Raw genomic sequence first — 15293 nt, forward strand, 5'->3', positions numbered from 1 at the left:
ATTTGAATTCATTGCATTTAGCTTTGTTGTAACACATTATCCAGTACACCAGTTCTAGCTGTGCCCCAGCTCTAAGACCTCCTGTGACCTGAAGAGGGCTCTGCACCTTCATCCTGCTCTGCAGTCATGTGCTCTCAGGCTTTGCCTCCAGAGGCCTCCGAGTGGACCTACAGGACCGGGTGTCATATAGTAGCACTCTACCCTCAGGGACCTTTTCTTTCCACCATTCTGAGTCCAGCTCAGGGTCTCCCAGCTCCTTGGCCTCACTTCTTCCCCTCAGAGATTCTAAGTCCTAGCTCTGTGGTCCTTCCTAGGAGCTTCTAGTGTGAGGTGCCCCCCTTGTCCTCTAGGGCATCTTACCTGCCCTGTCCTCCAGTACCAAGTCAGCTGCTTGACACACAGGATTCTCTCCACTGAAATGCCTCATGGGGACCCTGATTGATATGTCAGGAGACACAAACCTGTCAGTTCCAAATATTGTCAGAATCCTTCAGAATTCTGTCAGTTCCAGAATATTGTCACATCTCGAAGAACCTTCAGATGATCTGGTCTTTGTTTATGCCCAACCTCAGCATCTGGTCAGTAAGACTGAGGGAACACGAGATCTGTCCCTGGCACTGGGAGGGCAGAAATAGGCGCTGCCAGGATAGACTAACTTCCTGCTCTACGGGGGCCTGTAGTCTGGGGTTGAGACTTTTGGAATAACAATTTTAAGTTTTGACAACATAGGCAACAAAGGGGGGGTGTACAGAAATTATATTATCTCAAAATGCAAAATGTGTGCTTATTGAAGAAAATAAGCAACATGGGGAAATGGTACAGCACAGCCTACCGCAGCCCACTGGGATGAGCACCGTCACAGCTGGAAAGTCCCAGGTCCTGGCTAGGACTTGTGAATCAGAGCTGTATGCACTGTTAGTGGGAATCCACGTTGGGACAGCCACTGTGGAACAGTGTGGCACGTCCTTAAAATTCTTTTGGGTAGAATCACCATATAATCGAGCAATTCCACGTCTGGTATAGCTAGAATTGAAAGCAGAGACTAGCCGGGTGGTGGTCTTTAATCCCAGCACTTGGGAAGCACAGGCAGGCAGATTTCTGAGTTAAAGGCCAGCCTGGTCTACAGAGTGAGTTATAGGACAGCCAGGGCTACACAGACAAACCCTGTTTCAAAGAAACCAAAACCAAAACCAGAACCAAACACAAAAAACGGGGCAGGGAAAAAAAGCAGAGACTGGAACAGATATTTGCACACTGGAGTTTATAGTTACATTATTCCAGCGGCTAAGACTTGGAGGCAGCCTAAGTGTCCATGGATGGACGAATAGAAGAAGGGAATGTAGCTTCTTCATACCGTGGACTTCAGCTCTGGAAAGGGAAGACATCCTGACATATGCTAAAACTCGAATGAGCCTCGAGGGCATTATGACCAAAGAGACGAGGATGTAGTGATTCTGCTTATATGAGGCCCCGAGTGGTCATTATCAGACAGGAATACAGACATGGGGACAGTGTCCACGTGGGATGGTGAGTAAGCGCTGGGTGTGGGTGGGGTGATGGCTGCCAGCACCGGTGTTCTTAGCACTGCTGAGGAATAGTGGCTTAGTTTGTGTTGCTGAGCATCACAGCTGAGGACTGTCCTCCAGTGTGCTCTCTGTGGGGAGTGAGTGGTGAAGGGCCAGCTCCAGGAACCAGTGAGTGTATTGAGGGGACTGCAGGGTGTTGCTGGGGGGTTGCTACAGGACCGTGGACACCTTTAGGCCCCGCATCACTGAGAAGCTCTTTCCGGGATGAATGGGGACCCATGAAAGTTGTAGCCTGGGGATTCCTCACTTAACAATAGCTTGCTGCTTTCACTGGGGAGGCTTTGTGAGTCCTTTCAACTTTCTAAGCTGTCCAAGCCAGCTTACCCCTTTTCTAAAATGTGTATGTGTAGGCCATGTGTATCTGTGGGTGCCACAGGAGGCCAGAAGAGGGTATGTAGCCCCTGGAACCAGAGTCATAGATGGTTGTGATCCACCTGACATGGGTGCTAGGATTCAAAATCGGGTCCTCTGGAAGAGCAGGAAGTGCTCCTAACTGCTGGGCCATCTCTCCAGACCATAGGCCTGCTTCTATTAGCTTCCCAAGTCATACTCATTTTGTTAGAGCCTAAGGAGGCTCTTCTGAGCCTCTCAGGAGCGGGTGTTTGAATTGAGAGGAAATAGCAGCACGACATTGTCATTTCCTGGAGGAAGAAACCCAGGCTTTTGGCTGGAATGATCCTCAGACACTGGCTAGGGCATCCTTGGCTTCTTAAAGTGGGCTAAGATGACATGGAAGCACGGGCAGGTGAAGACAGCCTTCATGGGCTGGTTCTTCACACACTATCAGTCCATCCCTGGAACAGGCTGTCTGCATGCGGTGGGAAAGCAGGGTGGGCCTTATCATCTAGGGCACACAGTTGGTAGCTAACAACAGATAGCTAAAGATCCTGGGGGGACTCTTGCAATTGTTTGCATATTTTGTGGTAAATATTTTAATTAAAGTATACCGAACAATGACTTCAAGTGACCCTCCCACAGTGCTGCTGGGCTTGGCTCTTCCTTTAGTGGAGCACAAAGGACAGAACAGATAGTGTCTTCCCAGGAGGGTAACCTAACACATCTTTTTCTTTGTTTTTAGAGTTCAAAATTGGGGCGGGGAGTTGCCCTAACCCAGACGTCTCAGCGCACCTCAGCTCGCAGGTCCTTTGGAAGATCTAGGAGATTCAGCATCACGCGATCCCTTGATGACCTTGAGGTAGGTGCAATGGCCTTGCTGGCCATGTGTGCTACTGCCACTATTTCCCCTCTCTTCCCTTCCAAAGATTTGTCCCCACCCTCTTGGGAGCCCATGGACTCTGCCTCTCAGCAGGAGCTTCCAGGGCACATGGCTGGAGGTTTCCTATAGCTCAAAGTGCCTGAGTCACCTGGACCCCCACACTGGGGAGCCCTGATCAGAAGGGAGTATGTTTAATCCTTTGGGACAATTGAGGTAGGACTGACCCCTACCCTTCCTAAAGACCTGATCATCCCACATCAAAGGCCATTTTAAGAATAGATTTTTGGGGGGAAGTTTTAGGTTTATAGAAAACCAGAGCAGAAAGAAAGTCTTGATGATGGTGCGCAGTTGTCACCATGTGAGGTTGAGTATCTGTCATGGCCAGTGGGTATTGTGGGTGCATTGCTGCTAGTGACAGTGCAGCAGCAATGTGAGGAGGGCGTCCTCCATGTATGGGCACATGGGCCATGCCATGCATACTAACCCACAGAACACGTACAGAAGTTGGGCAGCACCCAGGGTCCTCTGTGCTCTTCCTGTCCCCTCCCTGAGGCCTTGGCACGCAGAGATGGTTTTGCTGACTTCATTTCTGAATCTTGACAGGCACAGTTGTAGCCTGTGCCCTATTACACTCTTTAGAGGCAGCCCCCTTGTGCTCAGGTGTGTGGTGTTGTTTTCTGTGGCACAGTGGTATAAACCCTGTCTTGATGGACATGCTGAGGATGGTGACGTGTCTGCTCTAAAGATCTGTGTGGATGTCCTCATGTACATCTCATGCACACGTGTGCTGGTGCTAGAATGTTGTTGTAAGTGGAAGAGCTGAGTGGCAGGTGTCCATCCATGTCCCTAATGACTGCTTCCACATTTGGCAAGGTGACAGTGAAGACCAGATGCAGAGCTGTTACATGGTGCAGAAGAGAAAACGCTGTTAGGAAGAGGTTGAGAGGCAAGGTCCAGCCTTGGGACCCTTATGGCATTGTTGTGCCTCAGCAAAAGGTGGATTATAGTTAGCCTGTCTACAGGTGGGATTTTCTGCCAGGGGTGCTTGTGTCTGTGCTTGTGCAAGAAGAGGCCTCCATGGATCTGAGCCCTGAGCATGTATTCCTGGTGGTGATTCGAGAAGCCACTGTAGAGGTTTAGGCTACTGTTTTGCTTCCTTCATCTCCATGAATATGCTGGGTCTTCCTGCTGGCCAGCAACTGGAGTCTTGCTGGAGTCATAAGGGCCGCACTCCATCCTGACCCATTTGCCCTCCATCCTGTCCTCAGAGGAGCCAGTAAGAAGGTTGTGTGCATGCCCACTGGCCTGGAACTCAGTCCTTCTGTCACAGTCTCCTAAGGTCTAGGAGCCAAGCCCGTGCCAGCATGTATTACTGATATGGCCACTTGACAGATAAGAAGCCCAATTGCAGACCAGCTATGAAACACTTCTTGGGTCACAGGGCAGTGGAGCTGTGGCTTTTCATCATGTGGGTAGCCTCTTGCTTAATCTTTCTGAATTTACCCTGAAGATTTCAAAGTGCATAAGCTACAAATAACCCTGGCGTCCTGGGGAGCTGTGGCTCCTGTCCATGTATACTTTCCTTGGCTGCTGGGGCAGCTGTGCTAGAAGCTTCCTCCAGACCTCTGCGTCTGTGGCCTCCATGGGTGCAGCTGGCCCTGGTTACAGGGCTACTGTAGAGTGCAGCAGAGTACTGCGACATCACCCTGATGGCTAGAGAGTGAGCGGCTCACTGTCTGGGGACCAAGCAGCTGCTGTGGTCAGGAGGCAGCTGGGACTGAGGCTGCCATGAGCTGATGTTGGTGCTGCCTCTGTGCCACTCCATTTCTGCCCTCTCAGCCTAGAGGCTGGCCTTGTTCTTCGAAGGTCTTGGCTGGGGGGTCTAGGGTGCTCGGTGGTGGATACAGCCATGTGGGACGGGTCTTCATGCTCTTGGTCACTCCTGCCTTTTTGAGGCCTTCCCTTTCTGTCCTCCAGCCTCATCACCTGTCCTGCTCATAATCCTTTGCAGTCTCACCTGGGCTCATTCTTCTTACACACAAATATGTCCAGGCTACCATGTCAGACTCTAATCTTCTGGGCACTGCATCCTGACCCATTTGCTTCACCATCTCATCCACTGTCCTCCACAGTCACTGGTTCCAAGCACTTCCCGTGTGAGCCCTGGCTGTGAGTGACCAGGGTAAGGAGGAGCTGTCTCCTTGCATGGAAAGGTGCAATGCAGAGCCCAGGACAGGACCAGTCTCACACTCATGATGGACAGTTTGATACTGGAAGCTGACCATTGTTCCATGTAGAAACTTTGTGTCCACCTGGCTCAGCATAACTGGGAGCTGCTTTTAGCAGCAGGAAGCAGCAGTGGGAACACTGTGGGCAGCAGGGTGTGAGCCATGTTCCCAAAGGAGAGGCAGGCAGCAATCAAGAGTCTAGTCAGGCCCCCAGACCTCCATTTCTTTTCTTTCTTTCTTTCTTTCTTTCTTTCTTTCTTTCTTTCTTTCTTTCTTTTTCTTTTTCTTTTTCTTTTTCTTTTTCTTTTTCTTTTTCTTTTTCTTTTTCTTTTTCTTTTTCTTTTTCTTTTTCTTTTTCTTTTTCTTTTTCTTTTTCTTTTTCTTTTTCTTTTTCTTTTTCTTTTTCTTTTTCTTTTTCTTTTCTTTCTTTTTTTTTTCCGAGACAGGGTTTCTCTGTATAGCCTTGGCTGTCCTGGAACTCACTTGATTAAAGGCGTGTGCCACCACGCCTGGCTCAGACCTCCGTTTCTTTGTGATTGGTGAGAGGTCTGTGCTAACAACTTGTCTCTTGAGAAGAGACATCCAACTTCTCACCACTCTGCTAATGCGCAGCCCTGAGTGCAGGTCTGTCTCCTGCCCTTCCAGGTATCATGAGCCCTGTAATGTTGCGATGATCTGGGGACTCAGGTTCTCTCTGACTGTCCTGTGACAGGGTGGGAGCATTGCTGTTGGCCTAGAATAGCTGCACACGTTCCCAGCATGCTGCCTCCCAGTACCCTGGCAGAAGCAACTTAGGGGAGAAAGGATTTATTCTGGCTCACAGCTCAAGGTTATGGGTCATCAGAGCAGAGGAGTCATGGTAGCAGGAGCTCAAAGCAGGGAGTGATGACTTTGTCATGCTAGTTCTCAACTGGCTTTCTCAATTTTATACACCTGGATCTTCTGCAGGGAATGGCCTTGTCCATGATTAAGATGGGGCTCCCAGCTGGGCAGTGGTGGCGTAGGCCTTTGATCCCAACACTCAGGAGGCAGAGGTAGACAGATCTCTGTTTTTGAGATCACCTTGGTCTACAGAGTGAGTTCCAAGACGCAGACAGCTAGAACTACACAAACCATGTCTACAAAAACCAAAACCAACCAACCAACAAAACAAAAAGATAGGGTTCTCTAATCAATTTCAAATAGCACAATTATGATAAATCCTCCACAGACATGTCCAGAAGCCCATCTCCCAGGAGATTTTAGATTCTGCCAAGTTGAACACTAGGGGAAACTGAGGCACTGCTATTGATGACACTTGCCTTGATTGTCTCCTGATCTTTCCCATAATTAGTGATTTCCAGTTTGAGAAGGAGCTTAAGTTTGCAAGTTGAATAGAGTCATGTCTTTACTTGGCCTCCTGATCATCTACCTTGATTTCTTTTGTCTTGACTAAGCAATAGCCTTGGTAGCTGCCAGCCAGCTGGCACCTAGGAGCACTTTGCTCTGCCCTCTGTGAGGGAAGTATACTGGAGCCAATCGTTCTGTCTCTTACCTGGGTCTCTGGAGGCCTCTGCCTCCCAGCCCTCTGGCTGCAGGGATGGAATGGTGCTGAACTTAGTTCTGTCTCTCCCACCATTTGCTTTCACGGTGCTCAGTCCCTCTTGACACATTAGTCTCTTCCCCCATTGCTGTGACTTGGTGCCTAGTGCTTTCTCATTATACTCTCATGGACTGTTGCAAAGCTGAGCTCATGCTGTAAAGCAAGTCTCAGCAGAGTGAGTGACAAAGGGTGCACAGCCTCATTGCAGGCAGGCTAGAAACAGCGGCACCTGTCAGCTCAGTGAGCCATTCCTTGCTAACTCATCCAGTTCAAAGAAGACATCCCCATGGATATTAGGAAGTGCTTTGAACTGAACAGCACTGGAAGTAACCACCTGCCTAAACATGCAGGGCGTGGCTAAAACCTGTTAGGTTTGAACCTGGAATGCCTTGCATAGGCTCATGTTTTGAATGCTTGGTCCTTAGCTGCTAGCACTACTTTGGAAAGCTGTTAGAGGCCCCATCCGCAGAAGTTAGGGCCTAGTTGCGGCTCTTTGAAGGTTACACCTGGCCTTGGTTCCACCTTTGTGCTCTCATTCTTGGCTTACTACCATGTGAACAGCCACTGACACACATTACTGCCACTGTGAATCTCAACCACTTGGTCCCCCCCGTGATGGGCTGCAATCCTCTGGAACTGCCCCAAGTGATCCTCCTCCCCAGAGTAGTTCTCACGTGACTCAAAACACCAGTGAGGGATTACTAATTTAACTTTCTTATAGTTTTTGTGTGTGTGAGTGTGCATGCATGTGTGTGTGTGTGGGGGGGGGCAGTGTATGTACATGTTCATGTGAGTTGTATGCACATGTGCTTGCATATGGAGGTCAGAGGCTGGCATCTGGTGTCCTTCTTGGTCTGCCTTCACTTTATATTTGAGGCTAGTTTTCTCACTGAAACTCATTGATTCTGCTAGGCTAGCTGGCTAGTGAGTTCCAGAAGTCTTGTCTCTGCCCTCCGAGCACTGGGGTTGAAGATGTGTAGCACCATGCCCAGCCATTATGTAGGGGCTGGTAATCTGAAATCAGGTCCTCACGCTAGTGGACAGGCCTGCATAGATTGGGCTGTCTCCCCAGCCCCAACAGTGTGCGACAAGGAGAGTGGAATGTCATCTCAGCTTGGACATGAGCCAAAGAATAGGAGCAGAAGCAGGGCAGTAATCAAGGGTAACGCAGCAGTTATCTAGCAGTAGATAAAGGGGGTGCTTTATTCTCAGCTGGTTTATAGGAGGCCACTATAACCTTGGAACCAAATGCTCTGAGGAGAAAGTTTAGAAGATTGGCTAATACTACATGTGAGAATCCTAAGCAAGGTATTAGCAATCTGAGTGCAGCAGTTTTTATTTTAGGGGTACATTATTTGATATTTAAAATTTTAATCCTCCCTCCCCCTAGAGTGTGACTTACCACATTAACAGAGTAAAGTAGGAAATAGTTACATATTAGCTAAACAGGCAGAAAACGCATTTGGTATAGTTCATTGTCCATATATGATGAACAAAAGCTAACAATGTAAGAATGAAAAGGAGCATCCAAGGTCCCATCAAGTTCTCCGAATGGCCTGTGTCATGGTGTGTCATGGTGTGGTGTGACACACGTTATACTAAGCTATCCTAAGACCAGCCAAGACAGTGTCTGCTTCTACTTTCCATTTAAGTTTTTACTGGTATTATTGTTGAGACACACAGAGATAAAAACAACAGACATATGAAGTGCTTGCAAAAAATAAATGAAAAAGTTTTAACAGAAAATTCCAAGTGATGGCCAGTTACTCAGAGTAGTGAGGAGATTAGCAAGGCCGCTGGGTACATGGATACAAAAGTCAGTTGTGGACACAGCTAGGAAAGGATCGGGGATTCAGTGCAATGCATTCTTTTGCAAGTTTAAGTTGACATACAGTTTTATATTTTTATCATGTACAATATCATGTCTTGAGGTATTTATTGATATTCCATGTAACCAAATATAGTGATTTTTTTGTGTGTGTATGGTAAGAACATCAAATTTCTTGTTAATTTAAAAAGCCATCCTGGATAATGGATCAGTGAGATAGCTCAGAAGGTCTTAAAGATGCTTGCTGTCAAGCCTGGAAACCTGAGTTTGAACCCTAACCCATATGGTGGAAAGAAGCCCAGTTCTTACAAGTTGTCTTCTGACCTCCACGTGTGTTTGTGGTATACACACACACACACACACACCCCTTAACTCTTTTTCTAAGTGTACTGTTATGTCCTTTAGCTACGCTCCAGCTTTGCCCTGAATTGATGGCGCCTCTGGAGCCCCATCCTACCCTCCGCCTTGGTGCAAGCAGGCTTCGGGCTTCACAGACTGAGTTCATTGGCCTTGGCCTCACTGTGCTTGATTTGTTTCCCCTCACGTAAAAACCGTCTGAGTTACTCTGTGCTATTGTGCTTCAGTGCAGCTTTAATCAAAATCCCAGCAGGTGTTTACCGAATTTAAGATTATTTTTATAAAATTTTTGTGGAAATTCAAAGGGCCAAGAGGAGAAAAGATCTGTACTTAAATTTTTTATTATGGGAAAATGCACATGATGCAGCTTGCCATTTTAACCATTTTTAGGTATGGATTGAGATTGAAATGCACCCTCCAGCTCATGGGTTGAAGATTTTTATCCCTATGTCTTGGTGCTTGGTGCTAGTTTAAGAGGTGCTAGGATTTTTACTGGGTGTGGCTTAACTGGAGTAAGTGGGGCTTAGCCACAGTGGGTGGGACTTAGAGTGGGTGTGGCTGAGCTGAGTGGGTGTGGCTTAGCTGGAGTAGGTGTGGCTTAGCTGGAGGAGTCAGTCACATGAGGGATGAATCCTTAGGAGCTGTTTGATTTCCCTGTCTGTCCCACCCTCCCTCTTCCCCTCCCTACTCTCTTTCTTGCTCTCCTATTTTATTCTCCCTCTCCTGGCTCTTTCTCAGTCTTCTTGCTGGCCCCCGTGAAGTGCAGTACTTCGCTCTTCCATACCCCTCTGCCGTTTGTTCTCTCTCACTGATCTAGAAAAAATTGCATCTGTTGTCCACGAACTAAAACTTCTGAAATTGTGAACCCAAATCAGTTTTCCATCTTTAAGTTGGTGCCATAGTTTTGTGTTTGTCCCCGAGCTGGTGGTTGCTCTGTGTGGATCTGAGGAGGCAAGGACATAGCTAGGTCAGACTTTGCAGGTATGCCTGAGAAGATGGGTGAGGTGAAGGCCAGAGAGGCGGTGGGAGTGGTCTGGACAGACTAGTCTCAATTCTAGGGAAGAAGGGAGTAAGGAGGGTTGGTGGGAAGGAAAGCAGGGCCTTAGAGCAGGTCTGAGGCAGCGCCTGCAGACTGCCCTTAGGGCTGCATTGGAGTCTCTTCTGTATATGCCCAGTGTGCCTGTCTTTCAGATTCAGTGTTGTGAGAAGAGTGAGATCATCTGGCAGAGTAAATGGGGTGAGCTGGGGGCTTCAGCCTGATAGAGGGCAGACAGGAGGGGGCCTGCAGACCTCCTAGGAGCTGGGCGGGGGGCTGCTCTGTGTTAAGCCTGAGCATATGCAATGTGAGTATGCCTATGCTCTGTAAAGGAATTTGGAAGCCATGGATGGCACTCTCTGTCTCCGTCTCTATCTCCTTAGCCTGTTCTTAAGTCCTAGTACTTGTGGCATCAAGCATTCTCACCATGCTGCACTGTGCTAAGATGGGAAGTGTCCAGTGTTTGTCAAAGAGAGCCAGATGTTAGAAGAGAAATTAATCATAAAGTAATTCAGGGTTGTGATTATGGCTCAGTGATAGAGTCCTGGACTAGCAATTGCCTAGCATGTGCAAAACTCTGGGTTCCATCTCAGCACGCATGTGTGAACACACATACACAGACACACACATGTACATACACACACACACACTCAAAAGGTAATTGCAATTTAAGACCAGCTTCAGGCTTTGCGTTTGTTTTGTGTGTGTCTAGGTGCTGATGTGTGCTCTTGTTTGTAGAGACTGGAGGACGTCCTCAGGTGCTGTGCTGTTACTCATCCATTGTCCACTGACCACCAGCTTCAGGCTCAGGGGTCTGCTTTCTCTGCCTCCCAATACAGCGGCTTAACAGATCAACATCACTGGCTTTAAAAAAAATACTTGAGTCCTTGTGCTTTGCAAGGCCAACACTTTACTATGGAGACTGAACCATCTTCATAGCCTACTTGTTTGTTGATGCCTGGCTTGCAGGTTAGCTCCCAAGGCTGGGTGGCAGTTTGAGTAGTGGGATGCTGAGACTGAGGGAGTTTGATTCCTGCAGAGGAGAAGCTACCTGAGTAGACATCAGGCCCCCTTCCTGGCTACATCTTGATTGCAGCAGGATCCCTGCCTTTGGCTTTTGCTGTTTGTGGGGTGAAGAGATGGGGATATAAGTGTTTATGAAAAGCTCTTCCTGGTGGTGTCAGCCATCTCTAATAATTTATTAAGGAGCCTTTGTTCATGTATGGATTTGCTGCTTTTCCAAAATCCTGCAGCTTCTAGGAAGCAAAACAGACAGAGCCACTGCGCCACACAGGAAGGGAAGACGTGGGAAAATCTAGGTTGAAGCAGCTGCACCGCTGGTGGTGTTAAGCCTGGCGTGCTGACAGCCAAGAGGGAAAACCACCACTGCCACCTGTACACAGTGGACGGTCCTGGTTGGAGCAGGTCTGGTCCTGAAGACTGATGCTTTGTTCTGGCTCAGGTGATGAGAGGTTGCAGGACCAGCCCCAGGAAGAAAGCAGAACTGAAGCCTCTGCAGAGCCTGAAGTTGGGAGAAGGAGGCATAACCAGGGAGCAGCCAGAAGGGATGCATAGACCTCCCATGGGAAGCCTATGTCCCTTAAAGCTTTGTGTGTCTGGGTGTCTCCAGTTCTCCTTGACTGATCTTCCATGAGTTGAACTGTGATGTTCTCTGGCACTGAAGAGGTGGACAGGAACCACCTTCCATTGAAAATCATAGTTCTTTGTGCACTGGGGAAATAAGAGATGTTGCTCGCACTGGATTTAGTCTTGTAGCTGTTGTGGGACCACCGTGCAAGTATGGGGGAAGCCTTGTCATCCTCCAAGGCCTGACTGTGATCACACTGACATTAGGGCCTACAGTAGTCACCACACCTTGAGGTCTCCTGGCTGTTTATCTGCCTTGTTCTGAGTCCACCCAATGATCCCATACTGAGCTTTTGGTACTAGGCCCTTTAGTACATACTCAGGAGACCCAGGTGTCTTTACTCCATATGGAGGTGGCAAAATTGCTGCTGTGCAGGAACGGCAGCATTTCTTCCCTAGCAAGATGCCAGGAGTATTGTGTCCAAGATCATAAGGGTGTGAGGATGACTCTAAGGACATTGTCCTAGCAGGCAAGTCCTGATTGCATGTTGGTCACTTGTGCCTCTCAAGACACTGCAGGTGCTGGTCACCTGTCCTTCCAACCACCTGTCATCCCACACTGTTTATATGATGTTGGTGTTAAAATTCCTTCCCAGAGGAAGATGTAAACACGATTTAACCCCTTCTCCTGAGGTTCTAACTATAGTCCAAGGCCAGATTCCCTCCCACACCCACTCTGGAGAACCAGTGAGCTTATTGGGCTCTGTGCTGGCTCATTTTATGTCATCTTGACACAGATAAAGTCATGAGAGAGAAGGGAGCCTCAAGTGAGAAATGCCTCCAGCAGAGTGGACTGCAGGCAAGCCTGGAGGGTATTTTCTTCATTAGTGGTTGATGGGGAGGCTCAGCCACTGTGCGTGGTGCCACCCCTAGGCTGGTGGTCCTGGGTTCTATAGGAAAGCAGACCAAGCAAGCTATGAGGAGCAAGCCAGTAAGTAGCATCCCTCCATGGTCTCTGCATCAGATCCTGCCCTGCTCGAATTCCTTTCCTGACTTCCTTTGATGATGAACAGTGATATGGAAGTGTAAGCCAAATAAACCCTTTTCTCCTCAAGTTGCTTTGGCCATGGTGTTTCATCACAGCAATGGGAACCCTAAGACAGACTTCCTTACAGAGAGAGCATAGAAAAGGGATTAGTTACAGCTCCCTCAACAGGCCATGCCTGAAAAAACTACTCAGCAAAGATAAGGTCTTCCCCATAGTTCATAGATGAAGCTCCCTCCCCTCATCTCAACTCCCTTAGCCCACATACGCTAGCTCCTCCTCAGGCCATGTACAATTCAGCAGTTACATATACCACGTGTTAGGGAGAGAGTGGATACTCAGGTGAGGGGGCTTGTGACCCTCCTCGACCCTCCATGAGAGTATACAAACTGTCATAAGCCCAGCTGGGACAATCCTCCTTGTAGGGGTGCACCTTAACTCCACAGGATGGCTGTTGCCAACAAGTAGCGGCTGGCTTGGTGCCTGGGAACCAGCCTGGAGGGCAGTGCAGGAAGGAAGGACCCACATTTGTGCATGTGTGTATGTGTGCTTGTGTGCATGTGTGCATGCTTGTGCCACAGCGTGAGTGTGGCGGTCAGAGGACAACTTGTGGGATTCTGTTCTCTCCTCCTCCTGTGTGAGTTCCAGGGATCAAACTTGGCAAGCTTGGTGGTATGTATCTTTATTCATTGAGTCATCTTGCTGGCCCTTGTTTTGCTTTCTGAGACAGGGTTTCACTGAGTAGCCTGGCTGGCCCTAAACCATCTCTTGTTGCTTACACATTGATCTTCCTTTGGCTCCCACATTTCCCTATCTGTGGGCCGGCACTGCCTGTCCTGTATACCTGATCTCTCTATCCCTGGGTAAAGCCCATGTTTTAGCCCCTACTCCTTGACCTTCCAGACTCAAGGGACCTGTCCTTTGTATTGGTGCCCTGCAGAACACTGCTGGAAGAGCTGGCTTGATCTCTTTTACCTGAGCTAGAGTTGCCACAGAATTAATTACTCTGACAGGGATACTGTTTTTTAGGTACTGACAATGGCAGGCCCCCAGGCAGCAGGGGGCGCTCAAGTCACAGTTTTGCCTCCATCCAAAGTAGTCCTGTGCTCCAGATGTTGGAGAACCGTCCTGTAGTGTGGGAGGAGGCCCTCCAGGTAGTGGGTGCTTAGAGAGTATCTGCAGACCCAGCCACTCTTCTTGCTCACCATAGTCACAATCCCTAGCAAAGCATGCAAAAACTCCAAGTGAGAGCCAGGACAGGACTTGTGGGCAGGCGCCTTCTTGACATTTCGTGGGTTTGGTTGCTTCCACTGTAGCCTCCCCTACCTGAGACTTGGTGGTTGCAGAGCTGTCATTTTCTCTAAGATTGCTCTGCAGACAGCTCAAAATAAACTCTTTTTCTTTATGTTTTAATCCATATTTTCCTGATTCTCAGAGAAAGTTTTAGAATACTGCTTCGTTTGGTCTTTCACAGTCCTCGCTTCTCTTCATTTGTATGACTCTTTATTTACTCAGAGACACAATTGGGGTTCTCTTTGCCTGGAGTATTTCCTCATTCAGTTACTGCTCACTGGGTTACCTTCCATTTCTACACTCTGTTTAGCTCTGGGAATACAGCAGCCAACAGAACCTGAGGGCAGGTGCAAGCTGTGGTGGTAGACAGGTAGACAAAATTTTTTTGTCTAACTTCAAGTAATGCCAAATTTATACTTACGATGTATTATTTTTTAAAAAAGACACTATACTTTAAATTAAAGGTGGTGGAGGGCAGAGTTAGGCCTGCTCTGGCAAAGTGGGCAAGAGTGGGAGCAGAGTAAGGTTACACTCTGATGGTGCTGGTAGGTGGAGAGGACTCAGCCTGGCTGGTCTCTCCGGCTGCCCAGTGGGTGATGCTTGGATGAAGAGTGGGAGGCTGGGGGAGCCCTCTGCTCTCACTAGAATTTTGGGGCTCGCCTCCCATGGGTTTTTAACATCTGCTTGGTCTTGGTCCTTTGCTTACTTACAATGCTGTCACCTTCCTCTTCTCCCTGTGGTTCTGTCCAGACCCTTGGCCACATCCTGTGGACTCCAGCCTCCTTTTCTCCAACTGCTGGCTCTGGGGCAGGGGTGTTGGTGAGGCAGTTCCTGGGCACTGTGGACAATTAGTAGGCACTTCTTGTCGGACCAAGTGACAGTGTTCTGAGTACTCTAGGTTGAGTATCCATCTGACACCATGGCGGGAGCCCATCCCACATGCACTTGCTGATCTGCCAGATGATGGCTTCCACTCTTCTCTGGGCTCCAGGTAGCTGGTGTGGGAAGTGGCTGGCCTGGGCTGGAGAGTGGAGAGAGACTCACTCTGAGCTGGTATCCAATGTTTTCTGCACACATCTCACTGTCTTGGTGAGGCCCTCCACTGCTGTCTTATTGGCTTCTTGTTCCTGAACTGGCCAGAGGCTTCTATCTGTGAGAGCTGTGTTGGGCCTGGTGGGCCCAGGCTTGAAAACAATCCCACAGCACTGGGGGTGGGCAGAAGAAGGAAGGAAGGCACACGAGACTCTGGCCACCACCACTGTTATCTGTCACCCTTTGGCCCTGATCTGGCAGGCAGCTAATCAGTCCTTTCTCAGAGCACGTGTGGGTTAGGAAACAGGACAGCAGAGCCCTGGGTGTTGGCCTTGCTTTCTTCAAGGCCTGTCCTCAGAAGAGACTCTTCTCAGCTGTACTAATGACCTCATCAGCTAAAAGGCCAGGCCAGACAGCAGGTATGAGAGGAGAGGATGTGCCCTCAAGGCCCCAGGCTGCTTGTGTCTGAACCACAGCATCCATACAAAAAGATCCCATTGTTT

At 48.7% G+C, this 15293-nt stretch overlaps 1 protein-coding gene across 3 annotated transcripts in view; it reads left to right on the plus strand.

Annotated features, from left to right (window-relative positions):
• Positions 1–15293, plus strand: part of Rgs12 (regulator of G protein signaling 12) — an 88652-nt gene that overhangs the window by 20948 nt on the left and 52411 nt on the right. For all 3 annotated transcript variants that reach the window (XM_021162904.3, XM_029477648.2, XM_021162907.3), the window contains exon 3: positions 2665–2781. In XM_021162904.3, the coding sequence (XP_021018563.1) occupies positions 2665–2781 (117 nt within the window). The remainder of the gene's footprint in view (positions 1–2664; positions 2782–15293) is intronic.

This window comes from Mus caroli, unplaced genomic scaffold, assembly GCF_978045245.1.
Source record: "Mus caroli unplaced genomic scaffold, Mus_caroli_1 scaffold_4, whole genome shotgun sequence".
Classification (NCBI taxonomy): Eukaryota; Metazoa; Chordata; class Mammalia; order Rodentia; family Muridae; genus Mus; species Mus caroli.